Here is a 19,281-nt window from a genome sequence, read left to right on the forward strand (position 1 = left end):
TTACCTCTATCCCGTTTCTTCACTTCATTTCACTTTCTGGGGTTGTTAGACACTTTCACATGTCTTGTGCTTCTTATTAACTTTCCTTCATAATTTGTTTCCTGCTTGAATCCTCCTTGAGATATGTAAAGGCATTTTGCCATTATATTTTCATTTGTTTTCAAATAGTTCTTTCTCTGAGCTATTACTATTTCCAACAGACATTGAGGAAGTTAACTTTGTGACCATTCTCTTGTTTCAAGAGAAAATGCTAACTTGAGAAGCATGGGATAAAAAAAGAAGACTCCTTATGTCTTTATATTGAAGATTATGACTGCAGCATTTCTGATTAATAGAGGCTGTGTGACGCCTGACTCTTATTTGATAAATAAAAAAGTAAAGAGTACTGACAGAAAGAGAAAAGAGTATAGACAATACCTCAGGTTTACCTTGTTCCAAGACTATGTTGTTTTTGGACTGACATAGCAACATAAATGAATTAGTTCTGCTATACTGCAAAAACAAAACATGTTTAAGAGAAGGCAACCAACATGCCGAAACAGGTTTCCACATGCAAGTCGGTATTCTGTTACATGAGGTGTGGGGAGAGATTCCATCCATAAAGTAAGTACAGCTTTTCCAATTCCCACGTGGTAGGCTGTGCTTGCAAACTAGACTGGGCTGGCTCTGCCATTACATGGAGTCAGGGGGCTGCTTCAGGAAGTAAATACTGGGGTGGGGGAAGAAGTAGAGGCAAGGTGTTGGAGAACAGAGTTGTGCCACAGGTTTGCCCCATGCTTCTTAAGCCTGCTGCCCAATGGAGATGCAATGGAGGATGCTGTCAGTCCAGTTGTTTTCTGAATTTATTTTATTTATGTATTATATTTCTATACCACCCATCAGCCAAAGTTCTATGGGTAATCCACAAAACAAAACTTAAAGCCATAAAATACAATGACTTAGTAAAATGTAATATAAAAATAATAAGTATTTTATAAATACTTATTATTTATAAAATAATAGTAACCAAAGTAGTAACCAAAATAAAAGCCAACAGCAATGAAAAGATCTCGTTCTCTCTCTCCCCTCTACTAATGCATGTTTTTAAAACTGAAGGACTAAAAGCCTAGGGGGGGAAAAAGGTCTTCACCTGGCACCAAAAAGATCACAACATAGGCACCAGGTGAGCCTCTCTGGGGCGGGCATTCCACAATGGGGGTGCCACCACAGAAAAGGCCCTCCCCTTAGTAGCCATATCATTTGGCGGCGGTGGTGGTGGTACTTGGAGAAGGGCCACTGAGGATGTTCTTAGGGTCCAGGCAAGAATATGGAAGGAGACAATCATTCAGATAACCTAGTGCCAAGCTGTTTAGGGCTTTGTAGGCTAATACTAGCATCTAGAATTAGGCCTGGAAATGGACTGGCACCTGGAATGGGGGGTAGCCCTGGCTCAAGCTCTCCCACTGCCTGAGGTAAAAGAGCACACATCCCAACATGTCATGCCCCTTTCCTGCCACCGTATTATGCTCCACCCCTTCCTGCGTCGTGTCCCCTTCCTTTTACTGTGTTGCACTTGCTGCCTCCTTCCTGCTGCCGTGTCGTTCCCCCCATCCTTGCTGTGTCATGCCCCCCATCCTATGTTGTGCCCATACCCCCTTCCCATGTTGCACCCCCTTTGCCTTACTGCTATGAGCCACATGGCTGGAAGAAATAGTCAACACAGCTCTTTAGAGAGCTGGCCAGGCCGAAATGCCTTGCTCTCGGGGGGTGCATCCTTCGTCAAGCATGGGAGCGGTGTCCCAGAAGATGCCTATATAGTCATGGCTCTCACAGTGCTTGGCACTGCAGAAGAACCCCCTCAGAGCCAGGCTTTTTGAAGAGCCATCCCAGCTGCTTCCTTGGTCAACATGGCTCTTCACAGGGTGGCCACTCTGGAAAGCCCCACCGACTGCTCTCTTGCTGTGGCAAATGCTGCACCCTGCGTCATGGGAGCACCAGCCTTGATGGGGATGGTTCTTGTCTTCCACTTCAGGCAGCAAAATGTCTTTAATCAGTGCTGCAAATGGGGCACATGCCAATGTATTAGATCACCCTTCCCCAACCTGGTGCCTTCCAGTTATTTTGGACTACAACTTTCAACATTCCTGACCATTTGCCATGCTGGCTAGGGCTGATGGGAGTTCCAAAATAATATTGAGGACACCAGGTTGGGGAAGGCTGAGTTGGATCTTAGCCTATGTTTAGTCCATGTGTAAGCTAAGCGCCTTCTCCCTTACCAACCTGCCCGGTCACTGAGGTCATCCGAGGGCCTGCTCCAGGTGGTTCCACCTAGATCCATCCTCCGATTGGAATCCACCAGGGGAAGAGCCTTCAGCGTGGTGGCGCCCCTCCTGTGGAATTCCCTGCCTCTGGAGGTCAGGCAGGCTCCAACCTTGTACTCCTTTCGGTGCCTCCTGAAAACATCTTTATTCCAAGAAGCCTTTCTTTAACATGCAGCCTTGGATTTCTGTGTTGTTGTTTTTTGCTTCTTTTTAAATTTTGTTTTAACTGTTTTATTCTGTTTTTATTTTCATTTTACCTTGTACACCGCTCTGAATTTTTTTCAATGAGGAGTGGTATATAAATATTCTAAATAAATAAATAAATAGGGTAGTTTTGAACCCATTGTTCAGTGGCAGGCTTATTGGTCCTGTTCAAATAACACACTAAGCCATGGTTAATCCGCTAACCCTTTTGCAGCAAATAGGTAGTGAGCATGTTTAAACTGTGTTATGTAGTCACCATGGTTAGGAATGATTCACACAACATGCTAAGCCATAATGTTTAGCTCAGAATGCTTAATCACTGTGGCTTAGTGTTTCATCTGAACAGGGTCATTCCATTCCAAGGACAGTTGGTTTTGAACTGACTAGAGATTGAAGAAATTGTTGGATTAGTAGTTGGCTAAGGGGGTCTGTCTGTCTGTCTGAATATGCCAAGCAACGAACAGAACATTGTGGAGAAAAACAAACTAATGCCTCACAACTCAGAGAACTAGCATTTGGCTTGTATTGGAAGTGGAATAGGCAGGAAACTGCATTTTTGAGTATGGCAAGACCCTACTGGAATTTGTTAAGATTCATTTCAGGGAGCTAGCTGCTTTCTTGGGGTTACATGTGAATTGCCTGAGGATTGTACCACAATTACTAAGGACTTTAGAAGAACAAACAAGGCTGCACCCACCCAACCTTTCACCATTAGGGTAGTATCTTATAGTCAAATAGGATACCTATTCTCAAAATTTCCTGTAGCGCTTCATTGGTGGTAGATGTAAGTTGAAACAAAAGCCATGAGTGGGAGAGAAGAAGAGGAGACCCTAACACAGCCCCCCCCAATATGTTATTTGCTAACAGCATAGGTGTGTGTGTGCGCAGGAGAAGGGCCAACAACTATGTTTTGCCTCAACCTTAATGTTATATCTCTGTGGCCCTGAACCAAAGGTCTCTAGAGTCCAGCATCCTGTTCTCCATAGTAAGCAATACTGCAACGTGTCAATCTCTGTTACAAAGTCCAGTTGGCTTCATGTCACTGTATTATTCACTGTGTTATTATTCAAACAATAATAACACTAAATCAATGTACACAAGAAGACATCCCAAGCCATTAAGCAGCTGTCCAACCATGGTCCCTACTATGAACTGTTAAAAATCTAAAAAGGCTTTAGAGGGATTTTGAGATCAATTAATCCAAAAAGACTAAAACAGACTACAATGAAAAGCAGTGTGTGTGTGTGTGTTTGGGTGTTTAAATAAGGGACTGGTGTGAAGAGACTTCAGTTTGGCTGAAGATTAGAAATTCACACTACATTGTACTACACTCTTATTGGTGTCTGTCACTCCATACTGCAAATTTATCAGGAAAAGGGTGATATTGTAGCACACAGAAGCAGTTCTTGGTACATATCTTTGCTCTATTAAGAGCATTGGCATTCCATCCCTGAAAATTATGGAGTTGTATGTGGTATCATGGACCATCTCAGGAAACCCAAGAGCCAGATAAAGCTTATGGGTGATACTACTGGTTTAAATTTAATTAGTTACCAAAATAAATAAATAAATAAATAGGATGTAACCTAAAGAATTTCTTGTCATCCAAATTACTCAGTAACCTGCTTTCTTTCCATTTGTGTAGAATGTTGAAATTGCTGATGGTGTCTAGAAAGTGACAATGAAGTGGGATCTTTGGTGTTTCAGCTGTCATTTCTATGTGTCAAATTGCCAGCACTTGGGTTTGTTATTTTTAGAATGGATTATTGTGCATATAGGGAAAGCAATCTGTGTTTTGCCCCGATGAGGTTCTTGGTAGCAGAGATCAACAGTGTGCTTGTGTTAGGTGCTGATGTACTGCAGACATTTCTGGGTACACAATAAAGAGCTGAGGCGTAAATTTTGAATCCGGTTGTGTTGCTCAGCTGCTCCATTCTATCAAGTGATGTTGCAGAGTCCTGTTATAAAAATCAAATAACCAGCACTTGGGGAAAAAAGCCACCTGAGAAATGTATTAATAATGAGAGCCAGTACAGTGTGATGGCTAACTGAGAATCTCTGATTCAGATCTCATTAGGTGACCTTGGGAAAGTCACTATCTTACAGGTTTGATGGGGGATAAAAATAAAATACTCCCCATTAATGTTACTTGAGCAATTTGGAGAAAGACTGGGAATGAAACTTGTCAAATAAACTGAGTGTAACATAAGAGGAGCCTTGCTGGATCAGGCCAAGGGTCCATCTAGTGCAGCACTCTGTTCACATAGCGGCCGACCAGGAAACTCTGTTCACATAGCAGCCGACCAGGAAGCAAGACATGGTGCAACGGTACCCTCCCACCCATGTTCCCCAACAACTGGGGTATATAGGCTTACTGCCTCTGATACTGATATCAAAGAGCTGCCTTACATGGAATCAGAACAGTAGTCCATCTACCCCAGTATTGTCTACTCGAATTAGCAACAGTTCTCAGATGTTTTTGTTTTTTAATGCCCTGCTTTCTCAGATCCCTTTTAACTGGAATTACCAATGGCTGAAACTGTTGCATTCAGAAGTCTATTGAAATTGCGTTAACTTCAGCTGCCTTAATTAGGCTGAATCTTTATGTAGCACATGATATGTTTACAAACAATCCCAGCACCCATTCTAATTTTCATGGCCTCCAAAGGTATGCGTGGAAGAACCTGCCAGAGATAAATAAAAGCCTAGTAATAGATAGGCAAAGAACTGTGTATGTCATTTTAGTTCAGAATCCTCAAATTAGACTTAATGGCCCAATGGCCCATTATGTCTAATGATACTTAGGCAATGTGGCAAAAACAAAGCCCTAACGGAATGGGTGTCACCTCACTCAGGAAATGATCAATGAGTGTGATGGCTCCTTTGTCTCTGAATTCCTCGCTTGTTATTACATAAGTTCTGGCTGGCAGACAGCTTAGGCTGCAACCATATGCACATTTACTCAGGAGTATGCCTCAGTAGACACAGGGGAACTAACTTTGGAGAAAACATGCATAGGAATGCACTTTAAAATTCCTGGAGAAGGTTATCAACGTTTATTAGTCCTGATGCCTCTATGATACCTCCAGCAACTAGAAGCAATAAGCCTATGTACACCAGTTGCTGGAGAACATGGGTGGGAGGGTGCTTCTACATTCATTTCTGTGGGCAGCTAGTTGGCCACTGTGTGAACACAATGGTGGACCAGATGAATCCTTGGTCTGATCCAGCAGAGTTCTTCTTCTGTTTTGTATGCCAAGATCCGCGATTCACTTTTCATTCACTTCGTTATGCTTAAGAAGGTTTATACATCGCCTTTCCAACGTAGGGCACCCAAGGCAGCTGACAATTCCCGCCCCCTCCCCTCGTCTGAGTAAACACGCCTGGGAGTGGGCTGAAATCCGGCTTCCAGGCAGGGTTTCTAGGCAGATCTGACCCCTGCGCTTTAAATAGAAGCGAACCAGCCACAATAGCCTGGGAAGTTCTCCCGTGTCATTCATGCCTCAGGCCGACTTTTGAGAAAACACGATTGCGCCGTAGAGCAAGACGAGCCGGTTACACACTAGAAACCATTCCGGCAAGAGGTTTTTGCACAGGGGAGTGTTGCCGGGCGCAGAAGGGAGGCGCGCGTGGAGTGAAAAGCAGCGCGAGGCACCCTTCGCTGCCCGCTTCCAACCGCCCTTCCTCGCGCCGGCATCCCTCTCCCATGCGCTCCCTGCCGCCGCCCTCCCCCTGCCGCCGCCGCCGCCGCGATGACCTTTCCCCTTTGCCAGTCCCCGCCCAATGGGGAAGCGCGTCCCGCCTGTTCCGCCGGCTGCTCCTGCTAGGGTGGTAGCGTGGCTGCGCGCGAGGGGTTCCGCGTCCTGCCTGCCTCCCCCCTCCCTCCCGTCGCTCCTCGGCAGTGTGTCGGGCATAGGGTCATCTATCCTCTCTCCGTCAGCAAGGTGAAGCCGCCCTCTCTGTCCGTGAGGCGGGAAAGGGGTGGCGACGGTGGGAGAAGGGGGCAGAGCAGGTCCCGCGCCGCGTGCCTGGCGGCGGCGGCCCCTTGTGCGCCGCTCCTCAGCCCTTTCCCTGAGGGGTGGGGTGGCGCCTCCCGTCAGCTCTACTGGGCGAGGGAACCCGTGGTAGCGGCGGGGTGGTCTGGAACAGGCGCCCGGGAAGAGAGGCCTGCGGTTGGGGGCGGGGGAGAGGAGGGACGAACGGAGGCTGTGGCTCTGCTTTGCCCACCTGCCTCCAGTGGAGCTGCGGCCACAATCCAGACCGACGCAGCTTGCGGCTTCGTACGTGTGACCGGGAGGGGTGGGGGGTCGGCCGAGCTGCTTGGGCCGTATGTGGAGGGGTGGGTGCTGCGGTGTGCTCTAAGGGTGTGCGTGTACGTGTGTGTGTGTGAATGCTTGCGGGGAGGAGCAGGCGTGTGCTTTCCCGGTGCGTAGGGCTGGGTCGGAGGGGATGCCCTAGTGGTGGGCGCCTGGCGCTAGAAGCAGCGTGCCTGCCGGTCGAGCGGAGAGCTAGGCTGGCAGGCAGGGATTTGCAGGCAGTTGGGTGGCAGGCAGGTAGCCGGCCCTTCTGTGTGTACGCAGGCGCGATGGTAGGGGCGCAGCTGGTGCTTTCTAGGCTTGGGGTGCAGCCTCTTTTCCTCACTCGGGCGACGTCTTCCTCGCCATGCCCCGGTGGAGGAGCTTGGGTCCTGCGCCTCAGAGCCCTCCCGCCAGCCTGTTTGACTGCCAGTGGGAAGTCATCGCGGCTGCCACTCAGAGCCGAAAACGTCAGGCTCGGAAGTGGATCAGTCGGCGGTGGCACCGGGCGTGGGTGCTGAATTTCAATCCCTTCTTGAGCTCTGAGCCTGTTATTTTTAGCTCCGCATTTCTAGGGGCTTTGCAGAAGCAGCAGCCTTGGGTCTGTGGTGCGGGAAGGGTGCCAGGGTGCCATGCCCAGCCGTGTGCCTGGCTGCTGCCCCTGTTGCTATCTCTTGGGCATCCCAAGGGCCTCCTCCTTGCGTCGTTGTTATGCGTGCCTGGTATGGCTCCCAAAAAGGTATTTGATATATTTTGCATTATTATGTATCAGAATGTATGCTGCCTATGGAAACTTAAGAGGTGAATTTGGGATTTTAACTGCTTTATGTGTTTTTTGTTTTTCATTCTAGATGCCCCCCAAAAAGGGAGGTGATGGACTTAAACCACATCCAATCATTGGAAGATTTGGGACATCCCTGAAAATTGGTATTGTTGGGTTACCAAATGTTGGGTAGGTGATTTAAGGGATTAAGCTTTGCTTAGTCATCCTAAAGGTGGTAGGCCCTCTTGAATAAATCAGAGAAGAGTTATGCTGCAGTTTATACACCATGAAATATTGATAATGTGAGATAAGAATTTCCTTTGTTAATGTTCTTCCTGGAGTTTATGCTTATATTTTACGTAAATTAGAAAATGTATGAATGAAACAGATCCTGACCTGCCATTGTTTCAATTTGAACAATCTCTGATGTTTTCTAGCTGATATTTTAAGTAGAAAGTACGGATTGCTAAACTATTCTAATGAATGTATACCCTTATAGATATATAATAAGAAAACAAATTACTTTTATGAATGAAATAAATATAGTTTTATAATTAAAATAGACATTTTAATTATAAACACTTTAACCATCAAAATCCAAAAGTTAATCTTTAGAAATAGAAGCAAAATGTGTGTGTGTAGTGGTTTTAAATGCAAATTCTCTGGGAAAGCAATTGTTATATGATTGGAAATATGCATAAAAGAACAGAAGTCTATTTCATTTAGTTAGATATAAAGAAAAATGTAATCTGCCATACTGGATTTTTTCAATGTGAAGAAAAGGAATATAAGGGAAATGTAATTGTTGAGCATTAAAAAACGAGCAATAAAAACGATAAACAATGCTGCAGCTGAATAAACTTATTTGTGGCTGATCTATACAGAATGGACAGTACTGAGTTTGAGAGAAAAGTATAGAGAGGAAGAAGGTTAAGAAACTTGTCATCAGATGGTCAGAATCCCTTTTCTGTTTACTAAAATACTTCTTAATTTCCTTTGTCAGTTAGGGTTTGTGTGAGAAGATTGGACACTTTTATTCTCTCTCAATATTTAGTGCCAACAGTGTGCTGGATATTTTGTAAAATTTGTGACACTGCTGCTATCTAGCATTTAAGAAGTCTATATTAGACAGGAATGGAGGGGAATGACCAAGGGTTGATAGTTAAATACTTGGAAAGAGTGTAAAAGACAGTTGGGGAATAGTAGACATATACACAGAAAGTGATGTTAAGGAAAGGGTTTTCTGAAGAAGAGAGTCTTGAGGAGAAGAAAAAGGGGTGGCTTGATAAACATAGAAGAGGACACAGGGAACTGCATAACTGAAGCTGTGGAGCTGGTACTGGGAGGAAGAGTCAGCACTTAATTTTAGGAATGGAGGGTTAAGATGAGAGAGAAATTGAGTTATGCCGTTGACTTCAGTGGTATCTAATATAATTCCACTGTAATAGATGCTGTCACAAAGTTAGAAGAAATAGTGGTCATACAGTTCATGCCACTTATTTTGGAGTAGTTAAAGGAGTAGTCCAGGGCATGAGGAGTGACGGAGGTGATCATCGCCTCTCTGTCCTCCTATTACAACATTTTCCTCTAGACTGGCCTCTGAGCCTCTCTAGAAATGGCATATTGCCAGAGACTGGGCTGGGACTGAAGAGGCCTTAGGATTTCTCATATCCCTGCCTCTCCTTTTTCTTTCCTTCTCACCGGAATGCTACCTTCTCTCCGGAATGCCACACAAAGCAGCCTTTGTGTTTCTTTCCACAGTGGCTGTGAGGGGGCAAGGGATTAGGGATTAGAATGTAAGTCTCCTTCTTGAGGTCATAGCAGTGTTTACAGACTCAGGAGGGGGTCTCTGAACAATCGTATGTTCCCTGGGACAGTTAGGGACACTAGGAGTTCTCTCTCCAGGAATGGTAACAAGACTTATAAATGGACTGCGAAACCAGTTTACGGTACTATGCAGACATTTTAATTATATTTTAAGCATATAAATGAGAATGTAATATTGCCAATTTATTCTATTTACTGTAAATTGACTTCTGAAACTAGTATTCAGACTAAAGGTATGACTGCATTCAAACTAAATATTCTGGATGCTGTTTTTTGTTCATAAATGATCCGGAATTAGGAGTGAGCAGTGGCCAAGTTTGCCAGTGACACCAAATTAATTAAGGGGGTTAAAACAAAAAGGGATTGTGAGGAGCTCAAAAGGATCTCTCCAAGCTGGGAGAGTGGGCATCCAAATGGCAAATGCAGTTCAGTGTAAGAAAGTTTAAAGTAATGCACATTGGGACAAAAAAAGCCCAACTTCAAGTATAATCTGATGGGATCTGAGCTGGCGCTTACTGACCAAGGAAGAGATCTTGGGGTTGTGGTGGACAGCTAGATGAAAATGTCAAGCCAGTGTGTGGCTGCTGTAAAGAAGGCAAACTCCGTGTTACGCATTATTAGAAAAGGAATTGAGAATAAAACTGCCAATATCATACTACCTTTATACAAATCTATGGTGTGACCACACTTAGAATACTGTATACAGTTTTGGTCACCACACCTAAAAAAGATATTGTAGAACTGGAAAAAGTGCAGAAAGATATGTAAGATTTAAAAAGATGCTGCAGAATTGACAAAAGTAAGCCAACTTGTGAGGATGTACTAATATTTCAGCTTTAATGTTGAAAGTATTTTGGCAAAGGTAGATTAATAGAGTAACCTTTTAATTTCCCATAAAACAAAGTAAGCTGTTCAAAAGTAAAATTCCAAGATTATTGTCCATTCAGACAATAACTTTATTAGGATCAACCAAATATTCACAAAATTGTGGACAAGTTTTGAGATCTCCAGGTCTTTTTATCAGGTAAGATATTACAAAAAGCAGGCTGGGTTGCAGAGGAGAAGAGAAAAAGAAAGTCTGATTTGAAGTTGAAGTCATGATTAAAATCTTAAGATGAAATGGAAGAAGAGTAATAGATTTAAATAGATTGGACCCTTTTATGTGTCATGCTGATTTCAGGTTATTAATTTTCCTATGAATGCATGTTTCTCAGAAAAACCTTAACCCAAGAGGTGTGTTGAATACCACTGAATGCCAGTTGCTGGGGAGAAATAATGGAGGATGGGTATTGTTTCATGTAGCTATGTTTATGGGCTACATCTGGTAACATCTGGTGAGTCACAGTAGAAAACCTTCTGTGATGATCCAGCATGTTGGATTTGCCTGTTTGAAAACTGGATCTATAAGGCATTTTATTCAGACATTTAAAACTAGAAAGTGGATTTATGCTAACTTTCAGTGAGCTCTTAAGAGATCTATCTGAAATGGAGCAGATCTGAGGAATTAGAACCAATGTTTTCTGAACAATAGGTAGTCCAACTTCGGTGAATTCCAATGTTTCCAATAGAAACAAGGTAATACATTGATGTTACCCATCCTTTCTATACAAAAGCCAGGCAGTGTCAAAGGGAATTGTGGTGCCCAGAGTCCCACAATGATATACACTTCATAATGTTGCACCTGTGGTATTAAAGGGGAGCTGGTCTCAAATGTGACAAGCTTTTTTTGTTTTTCTTTCAAGGAAATCTACGTTTTTCAATGTATTAACAAAGAGTCAAGCTGCAGCAGAGAACTTCCCTTTCTGTACTATTGATCCAAATGAGAGCAGAGTACCTGTGCCAGATGATAGATATGATTTCCTTTGCCAGTACCATAAGCCTCCAAGGTAAAATACCTTAAAAGTTACTAGTTTGTTTATTTGTTTTTGAATAAACATATAAGCTTCTCAGTGTTAAAGCGTGTCATGGTCTTGCATTCAAAGCATGTCATGGTCTTGCACCTTCTTATCTTTCTTCTCTCATTTCACTTTACCATCCCCCTCGTACCCTCTGTTCTTCAAATGTTATGTTGCTCTCCTGCCCAAGAGTTTCTATCTCTCTTGCCCGGCTTCGCCCATTCTCTCTGGCTGCCCTGTTTGCTTGGAATACTCTTCCAGAGCAACTACATACCATGAGTTCCATTGTAGATTTTAAAACGCGTTTGAAAACTCATTTGTTTTCAATAGCTTTTGGTATTTTAGCTTGATTTACTGTTTTTATTACTATGATGATTCTCTTATTTCTGCTTTGTGAACCCCTTCCCCCCCTTCATATGTTTTAATGTGATTTTAGATTGTAAGCCTCTAGGCAGGGTATCGCTGTTTTATTTGTATATGTTGTACAGCACCAAGTACATTGTTGGTGCTATATAAATAATAATAATAATAATAATAATAATAATAATGTTCAATAGAATATTTTTGCCACATCTTCAAGGTCTTTAAGCACTTTGCATTTGTGTCTTTACCACTTAAACAATTTTAAAACTTTGGATTATTTTTCAACAGTAATCAAGTTTGAGAGGATTTCGTAGTTTGAAAAGAAATTATAACTTGAAACTATCTTGCAGGCAAGTCTACGTGTCTAACATTGTGAACCGCCCAGAGAGCTCCGGCTATTGGGCGGTATAGAAATGTAATAAATAAATAAATAAATGCCCACCTTTTTTTAGTTCACCTGTCTAGATATGGGTTAACCATTTGTGGCTCATGGAGAGCCTAAAAGAGAAAAAGAGTTCATGATCTTCCAGTTTACAAAAGCTTCTTTACCTGGACATGGTTCTTATGTACTACATACAAGTGCCTCCCACTAAGAGAGCTTGCAAGACAGGGCTTTTCTGTGGCAGCACCCCAGTTATTATTATTTTTATAACTAAGGAGTTAGGAAAGTTACAGACTTATTTGATTGTATCCAACCCTGATTGTTCACTGGCAGAATAGATTTCTTTTTTCTCCTGCACCCCTGCATGTGTCCCCCCCCCCAAAAAAAAATCTGCTTCAAAGGGTTGGGGGATACTCTGGAGCAGTTTTGGGAGCAAACAAGGAAGTCCTGTTGCATGAACCATTTTTATGAATCAGTAATTTCTAAAATGCATACTTATATTTACCTTTCTAGAATCACAGAATATGGTACTCAATATAGTGCATGGTTTAGCTATAAATCAGCAAAATTAAATATATCAACATCTAAATATATCAACATTTAAATTGTATCTTCCTTTAGAAAATGAATGCTGGGCAAAAGGAAAGCTTGATTAAAATAATTTATTTCAGTCAATATAATTTAAGCATTATTTAAACGTATTGATTTAAAACAGTCCACTATACTTAGAGCTCCATCCAAGTTCTCTCCTCTCACTGCAGCCCCCAAATCTGCTCTGGAGAGTTTCCTCAACCCCTCAGAATGCAAGTGTCACGTGCTTCCTATTCCTCTGCATTTCTCCCATGTAAAATAGCGTTCTAGGATTTAAAAAAACTTTAGTTTTTGACAGTCCTCAGGGCAGGGGGGCATAGAATTGTTTGGTGTCCTGGCTTTGAGCTCATAAACAGGACTCTGAGCTTGGAGCCAGGAAACTGGGCTCCCCACCCCTTCCCCTTGCAGCTAGTGTGGAGAGAACCGAAGATTCTCTACTTCAGAAGTAGTCTGAACCGCTACTTCTCTGGGCTTGCAAGATGGAACACCCAGATTGGGGGGGGGAGGGGAAGAGACTGGGGATGTGGTGCCTCCAGCTCTGCATTGGATATATATCTAAGCCTCTGGGTTCAGAGGCTTATGAATACCCAGGGGGAATCCCATAGAATTGTGTCCTAAAATGACTTAATGATGGAGTTGTTCTATACTTTGTATCTTTCCTAAGAGATTCTAGTGTCCTTCAAGTATAGGCAGCACAGAAGGTTAATCCAGCCCATTGCATGCTCTAGCTGGCTCCTTCTTGCAATGCATATGGGTCTTGCAATGCATATGGGTCTGGCGGGTACATCTTACAGAGACCACATAACTTAAAGGAATCTTAATCCACAGAGTCTTAAAGGAATTGCACTGGCTGCCTATACACTTCCAGTCAGAATTCAAGGTGTTGGTAATGACGTTCAAAGCCCTAAACGGCTTGGGACCTCAGTACTTGAGGGAGCGCCTCTCCTTATATATGCCTGCCCAAGACTTGAGATCTGTTGGACGAGCCCTTCTCCGCATCCCACCAGCACAACATATTTGCTATGATGGGACAAGGGAGAGGGCTTTCTCTGTTATGGCACCCCGACTGTGGAATGCCCTCCCCATGGAGGCAGACTGGCGCCAACGCTGATTTTATTCCGGCGCCAAGTGAAAACATGGCTTTTTAACAAAGCTTTTAATGGTTGAATTCACTAAGTTGGCACATTGTTTTAACTGTTTGAATAGTTTTACTGCTTTTGAATTATATATTGTTATATCTTGGTTTATGGTTTAATTTGTTTTTAGCTGTGTATATTTACTGTTTTATACTGTATGCTTTTATCTGTATGCTGCCCTGAGATCTTATTGATATAGGGTGGGATATAAATGTTTTAAATAAATAAATAAATATTACAAGGCGAGCTTATAGAGGCATATCTGCTTACTCTTGCTAGGCTCAATCATTCACTTGAAGTTGCAGGAAGTTATTTCTATAAAGTCCTCCGGGTGATTATGAATGTCTGTACATAGTTTCAAATATATGCCAATTTTGGTCTATACTGCTAATTACAAAAAACTTGAATTACCTTTCAGCAAAATTCCAGCCTTTCTGAACATAGTGGATATTGCTGGCCTTGTGAAAGGAGCCCATGCTGGACAGGGACTAGGAAATGCCTTTTTGTCACACATTAGCGCCTGTGATGGAATCTTTCATCTACTGCGTATGTAAACCTGATTTTTAAATGTATTATTCAAGGATGGTGATACTGATGCTTGCTTAAGAACTGGGGCATCATAAGGTCCATGAACATACTACACATTTCTTTAGCAAATGCATGTTCCCGAACTCAAATTTGTTATGATAATACTCCCTGCACTATATTAGTGCTCTGAGGGAAATATAAAATTGGTAACTCTGTGTTTTCCTTGTAATGTGTGGCCAAGTTCTCATATACTGTTCATGTGGAAAATTTCCATTAACTAATACATTATGAAGAATAATTGTTTTAGACATAATGAACTATATTTACTTTCATAGGCTTTTGGATCATTGAGTAAGGTTCCAGTATGATAGTATGAGAGTTAGTTTGTGGTTTTTTTGGTAACTAAGGAATAAAATATGAATAAAGGTGAAATAGCTATAGAGAAAAAGTTATCTCCTCTCATCCCCTGAGGAAACAATTATTTTAGGGTAAAATAATAAACTTATCTAAGAATAAGTGGGATGTCTTGGACTGAGATAATATCATGCTGCCGTGGATGTGTATTAGCTTTGTTTGAAAAGTAACTGGCATAAATATATGCACATTAAATTTAATTTTGGTTAGAAAAAGTTGCAGTTCTGTTTGAGTGACAGAAGGATGTTCATGAATTAAATTTCATTATTTTGACTTTGAATGGAGTGAGGACAAGAGGATCATTGGTTAGGTCCATTGTAGGGTAAATCAGAGACCTGGTTCACACATAACTGCTAACTGTGGGCTAAAAATAACCATAGTTAGTCATGGCTGCAATAGAACTAGCAAGCAACCTCCCACATGCCTTCCACTTCTGCTTTCTTTCTGGATCACCAGCCCAGCACTCTGGATTGTTGAGGGAGAAACAACCCGAAGTTTCAACCTTTGGTTAGTTGTTGGGTTAAAAACTCTGGTTGTTTCTTCCTCAACAACCCAGAGTGCTGGTTTGCGCATCATTGCAACAACCCAGGAACAGACCTGGGTTGTTTGGTAATCCGGAAAGAAACAGAAGTGGTGGCATGTGGGAGGCAGCTTGCTTTGCTCAGGTGGGGCCATGGCTAACTATAGGTTGTTTAGCACACCGTTAGCTATTACATGAGAACTGGATCTATAGTGATATCAATAGTTATTTGAGTTTGACTTGCTGAGTTAGAGTTCATATTAAATTACTAAATGGTGCTAGATCTGCTCTTGACTTCAAAAAGCAATGTTGAGGTGTACCATGACTTATGAAATTATTTTCTTTATAGCTTGTTTTCTCCATGGGAGTCAATGAGGCAATATTGATGTCTCCTCTTTATTGAGTTCTAGCTCTTACACCATGAGAATGGAGCAGATATGTGCTCCTTTAACTAGAACTGAAAACATTTTTTTGGTTTGTAAAGATATTTTTATTTCAATCATATCTCAAGATACTTCAAGAAATATGCATGCCCTTCTAGCTAAAGAAAATTATACTTGGTAACATCCTTGAAGCTTTTCCTGCTGCTGGTCCAGAATGTGGCAGTGTGGATGCTGGCAGGTGGCTGCTCTTGGGAGCATGAAACAATTATATTACAACAGCTGTACTGGTTACCTGTTGGTTTTCAGATACAATTTAAGGTACTGATTTTCACCTTTAAAATCCTAATGCCTTGGAAACAGGATACCTTAACAATAGTCTTCTCTTGGATGTGCTTTCCCATCCTTTAAATCTAAAGGGTGTCTCAATGGTACTAGAGGTTTGGTGGGTTGCGATGCTGGTTAGGGTTCTCCTCTGCGGCTGTGCTTCAGCTGTGGAACTCTTTGTACTGGGAAATTTGGTTAGCTCTCTGTCATGGCTTTCTTCTGTCTGGTGAAGACTCTTTTGTGCTGGAAGGCTTTTGACCTGCCAGAATGAGGTTTTTTTTTCAGCTGATCCCTGTTTTTAAACTATTTTATATGCTACCCCTACCTCTGTTTTTATCATATTGCATATTTACTGTTAGTTTATATTTTTGTAATGTTACAGTTTTGTAATGAAAGCTGTGCTGTGATGCAGTGGAAGAGTGGGACATAAATATTTAATAAATAAAAAAGAAAAGTCCCTACTGCCTCTAAAACAATTCACAAAATATTTTATGAAGAATATGTGTTGGCTTCGGCCATCTTCGGCCAACAATGTTATCTAGTTTTTGTTTTTTACTTCCAACTATATGAGGATTAGGAGCTTATATGAGACAAAATTTTCAGAATTCTAGCAAAAAACTATAGGCTGCATACATTTTTTTGGCTAATCTCATATTGTTCACTTCTGTTATTGGTCATAAAGATCTTCTAGTGTACAAAAGCTTAGAAAGACATATTTTTAAGACATCTTTACAAATGTCTTGCTATTTAAAAAAAAAACATTCATGTTTACCTACACATTTAGCTGTCAAACCCTCTCTGTAGTAATAAGCAAATCTGTTCCTCTCAGTATCAAAATGTTTGATAGCTCTATTTTGAACAAAGTAGGGTTTTTTTTTTGTTTTCCATTCCATGAAGTCTAATCACGCATGACTCACCCGTTCCCCTGCGCATAGTCACTACACATGGCAAAATACACACTTGTGATGTTCTTAAATAATGTTGAACATTATGTTCATCATTATGTAATAAGGTAAAATGAAAAGGGAGGCATTGTATGGCAGGTGTATGTATGCTATGGCTTAGAGATATTTTTAAATATGTTCAGCACAACTTCAGCACTTCTTATGATATGAATGGTGTATTAACTTGGAGATACATTTATTGCTTTTGATAAAATATTGAGAACAGTTTACATTCTAGGTCCATGCAACTGTTAAATCTGATAAACTTTTAACAATTGTGGCCCTGGGTAATGTGATGCACTTCACTATACTGTTGTAACCCCACTGAGAAAACTACATTTTAAAAACTTGCAAAATGGTACATGGTTTTGAGAGCTGCTGTTGCAAGTGCTTCAAACATTATTTGTCTTTTTTTCTACATGTATATTTTTATCCATATACTCACAACGGGAAAAATTTCATGGTGTGGTTTAAACACTGTGATGAATATTTAAGATGCAGTGTCTCATTTGATTGTGCAAAGTGGTCCATACATTTCTATCATATTATATTGACTGGGATAACACAACATAGCAACCCATACTCAAGATGGTGGTTGTTGTGTGAACCCAGCCGCATTAACAAACTGTGGTTCACTAACCATGACAACCGATGAAGAAAACCCAGGGTTTGCTGTTGGGTTGTGAATTGTGGGTTCACACAATGGAACAACCCACAGTTCAACAACAACCCATAGTTCAACCTTGAGTATAGATTGTCATCTTGTGTGACCCCAGCCAATGTAGAACAACTAGATCTTTCTTTAAAAAATGAGTCTCAACAAATGAGTAGAGAAAACTGAAGAATGTATTACCATTTGGGGTTTGTGGTGGTGGTGGTGGTGGTGGTTTGTGAGAGACATTTTTAAATGTTTACAAAATTCCATACAGGAAAATTTGACATGGCCTTAGATGTTTTCTGAAAGTGCTTAATAGGATGCAGATGTAGCATTTGCAACAAGTCCTTTTCTAGCTCTATATTCCTTAGGCATGTTGAGTTTTTATGTTCTCAAGGTTTAAATCATTCCAGCTGATAGATACTGTGGGAAACTGCTTGCAGCAGAGGGGACATATGATGATATCACTTAGCCACACTCCATTGCACCACCATTTTAGTGAACAAAGCAAGAGCCACATCTCATCCCCTCAGAATGTATGGTTTTCCTTTGGCAATTACAGTAGTACTATTTGTGTAGCTGTACTTGGGCTGTGACACTTTTACTGCACTTGTGCTATTTTCAGACACTTATAACTGAGATTTATAACTTAGACATTTAGAGATGAATTTAAAACTTCAAAACTGTCAGAACACAATATTTTGTTAAATTATGATTTTTAAAGGCGGTAAATGCTCTGCTGTACATAGCTGAACTGATTATACTACAAAATATTATTTATTTAAATCATTTTGGCTCTTTTCCCAGCTACTGGATTCTTAAACGTGGTTATTTTGGTTCTCCTTATTTTGGAGAACAGTTTTTGACTGAGCACATTACCTGTGCAGCAGATTAGATACAATGGCAGGGACACAAATAGGCACAGGTATACTGCACATGTATTTTGGCTTTTCAGTGCCCCCTTCTGTCATCCCCAAAGCCCTCTAGAGTGTGATTTAATGTGGCACAATTGGATTCCTCTGGAAATGGGAAACTCTCCACTCGTGTGTCTCCATGTGTTTGTGTGTGCATGTGTTGCAGAGGGAGAAGCACTTCCCACTTGTGAGTGGGTTTGACTCCTGCCAGCACTCTGTTTTCGTACTGAATGCCTTGAACATGAACTGAAGATGATTTCTGTCTAGATTCAGAAGAGAGGCCAGACATTTGCACACTATTTGATACTCAAGAACTAATAGAAGTAAAATTAAAAGTAGATTGCAGAAAGATCAGATATGTAATTGCATGGTATGATAGTTACCCTTCTTTTCATCGCTATTTTCCTAAATTTAAAGGTGTGGAGATGAATGTGTTGGATTCTTGTTACAAGATGTTCTTGGTAGACTATATTCTCTTCTTTGAAAAATTATTGGAAATATCAAATACAAAACAAGCAAACACCTAAAGCCTCTCCAGCATACAGTTTTTGTGATGTAATATACCAGGATAATATTTTTTTCAATATGTGTTAAATATTTGAGGTCAAGAGAAGCTGCACATTTTACCACTGTTACATTACCATAATGCACAGATCCTAATATTAATAATTAGTTTTGGCATCTTAAATGGTTCTATCAGTTTGAAAAAAATGCTTGCTTTGCGTTATGAAACACTATACAGTTGTCAGTAATTAGAAGCTACAATTGCAGCAGGCTTATTTTTCTTTTCAGTGAATCATATGTGAAGGTTATGGCAGTTTTAATATTTGCAAGCTTCTGGTA

The 19,281-nt window shown here is 41.3% G+C and overlaps 1 protein-coding gene across 2 annotated transcripts in view; it reads left to right on the forward strand.

Annotated features, from left to right (window-relative positions):
- Window positions 1–6,311: 6,311 nt before the first annotated feature.
- Window positions 6,312–19,281, forward strand: part of OLA1 (Obg like ATPase 1) — a 100,964-nt gene continuing 87,994 nt past the window's right edge. The window contains exons 1-4 of one of the 2 annotated variants that reach the window (XM_063116374.1): window positions 6,312–6,448; window positions 7,651–7,751; window positions 11,132–11,275; window positions 14,175–14,302. In XM_063116374.1, coding sequence (XP_062972444.1) covers window positions 7,651–7,751; window positions 11,132–11,275; window positions 14,175–14,302 — 373 coding nt within the window. In that variant the 5' untranslated portion in view covers window positions 6,312–6,448. Of the gene's footprint in view, window positions 6,449–7,378; window positions 7,539–7,650; window positions 7,752–11,131; window positions 11,276–14,174; window positions 14,303–19,281 lie in introns of those variants that run through there. The other variant, XM_063116373.1, reaches the window with a different exon arrangement.

Source organism: Elgaria multicarinata, chromosome 2 (assembly GCF_023053635.1).
Source record: "Elgaria multicarinata webbii isolate HBS135686 ecotype San Diego chromosome 2, rElgMul1.1.pri, whole genome shotgun sequence".
In the NCBI taxonomy this organism is placed as follows: domain Eukaryota; kingdom Metazoa; phylum Chordata; class Lepidosauria; order Squamata; family Anguidae; genus Elgaria; species Elgaria multicarinata.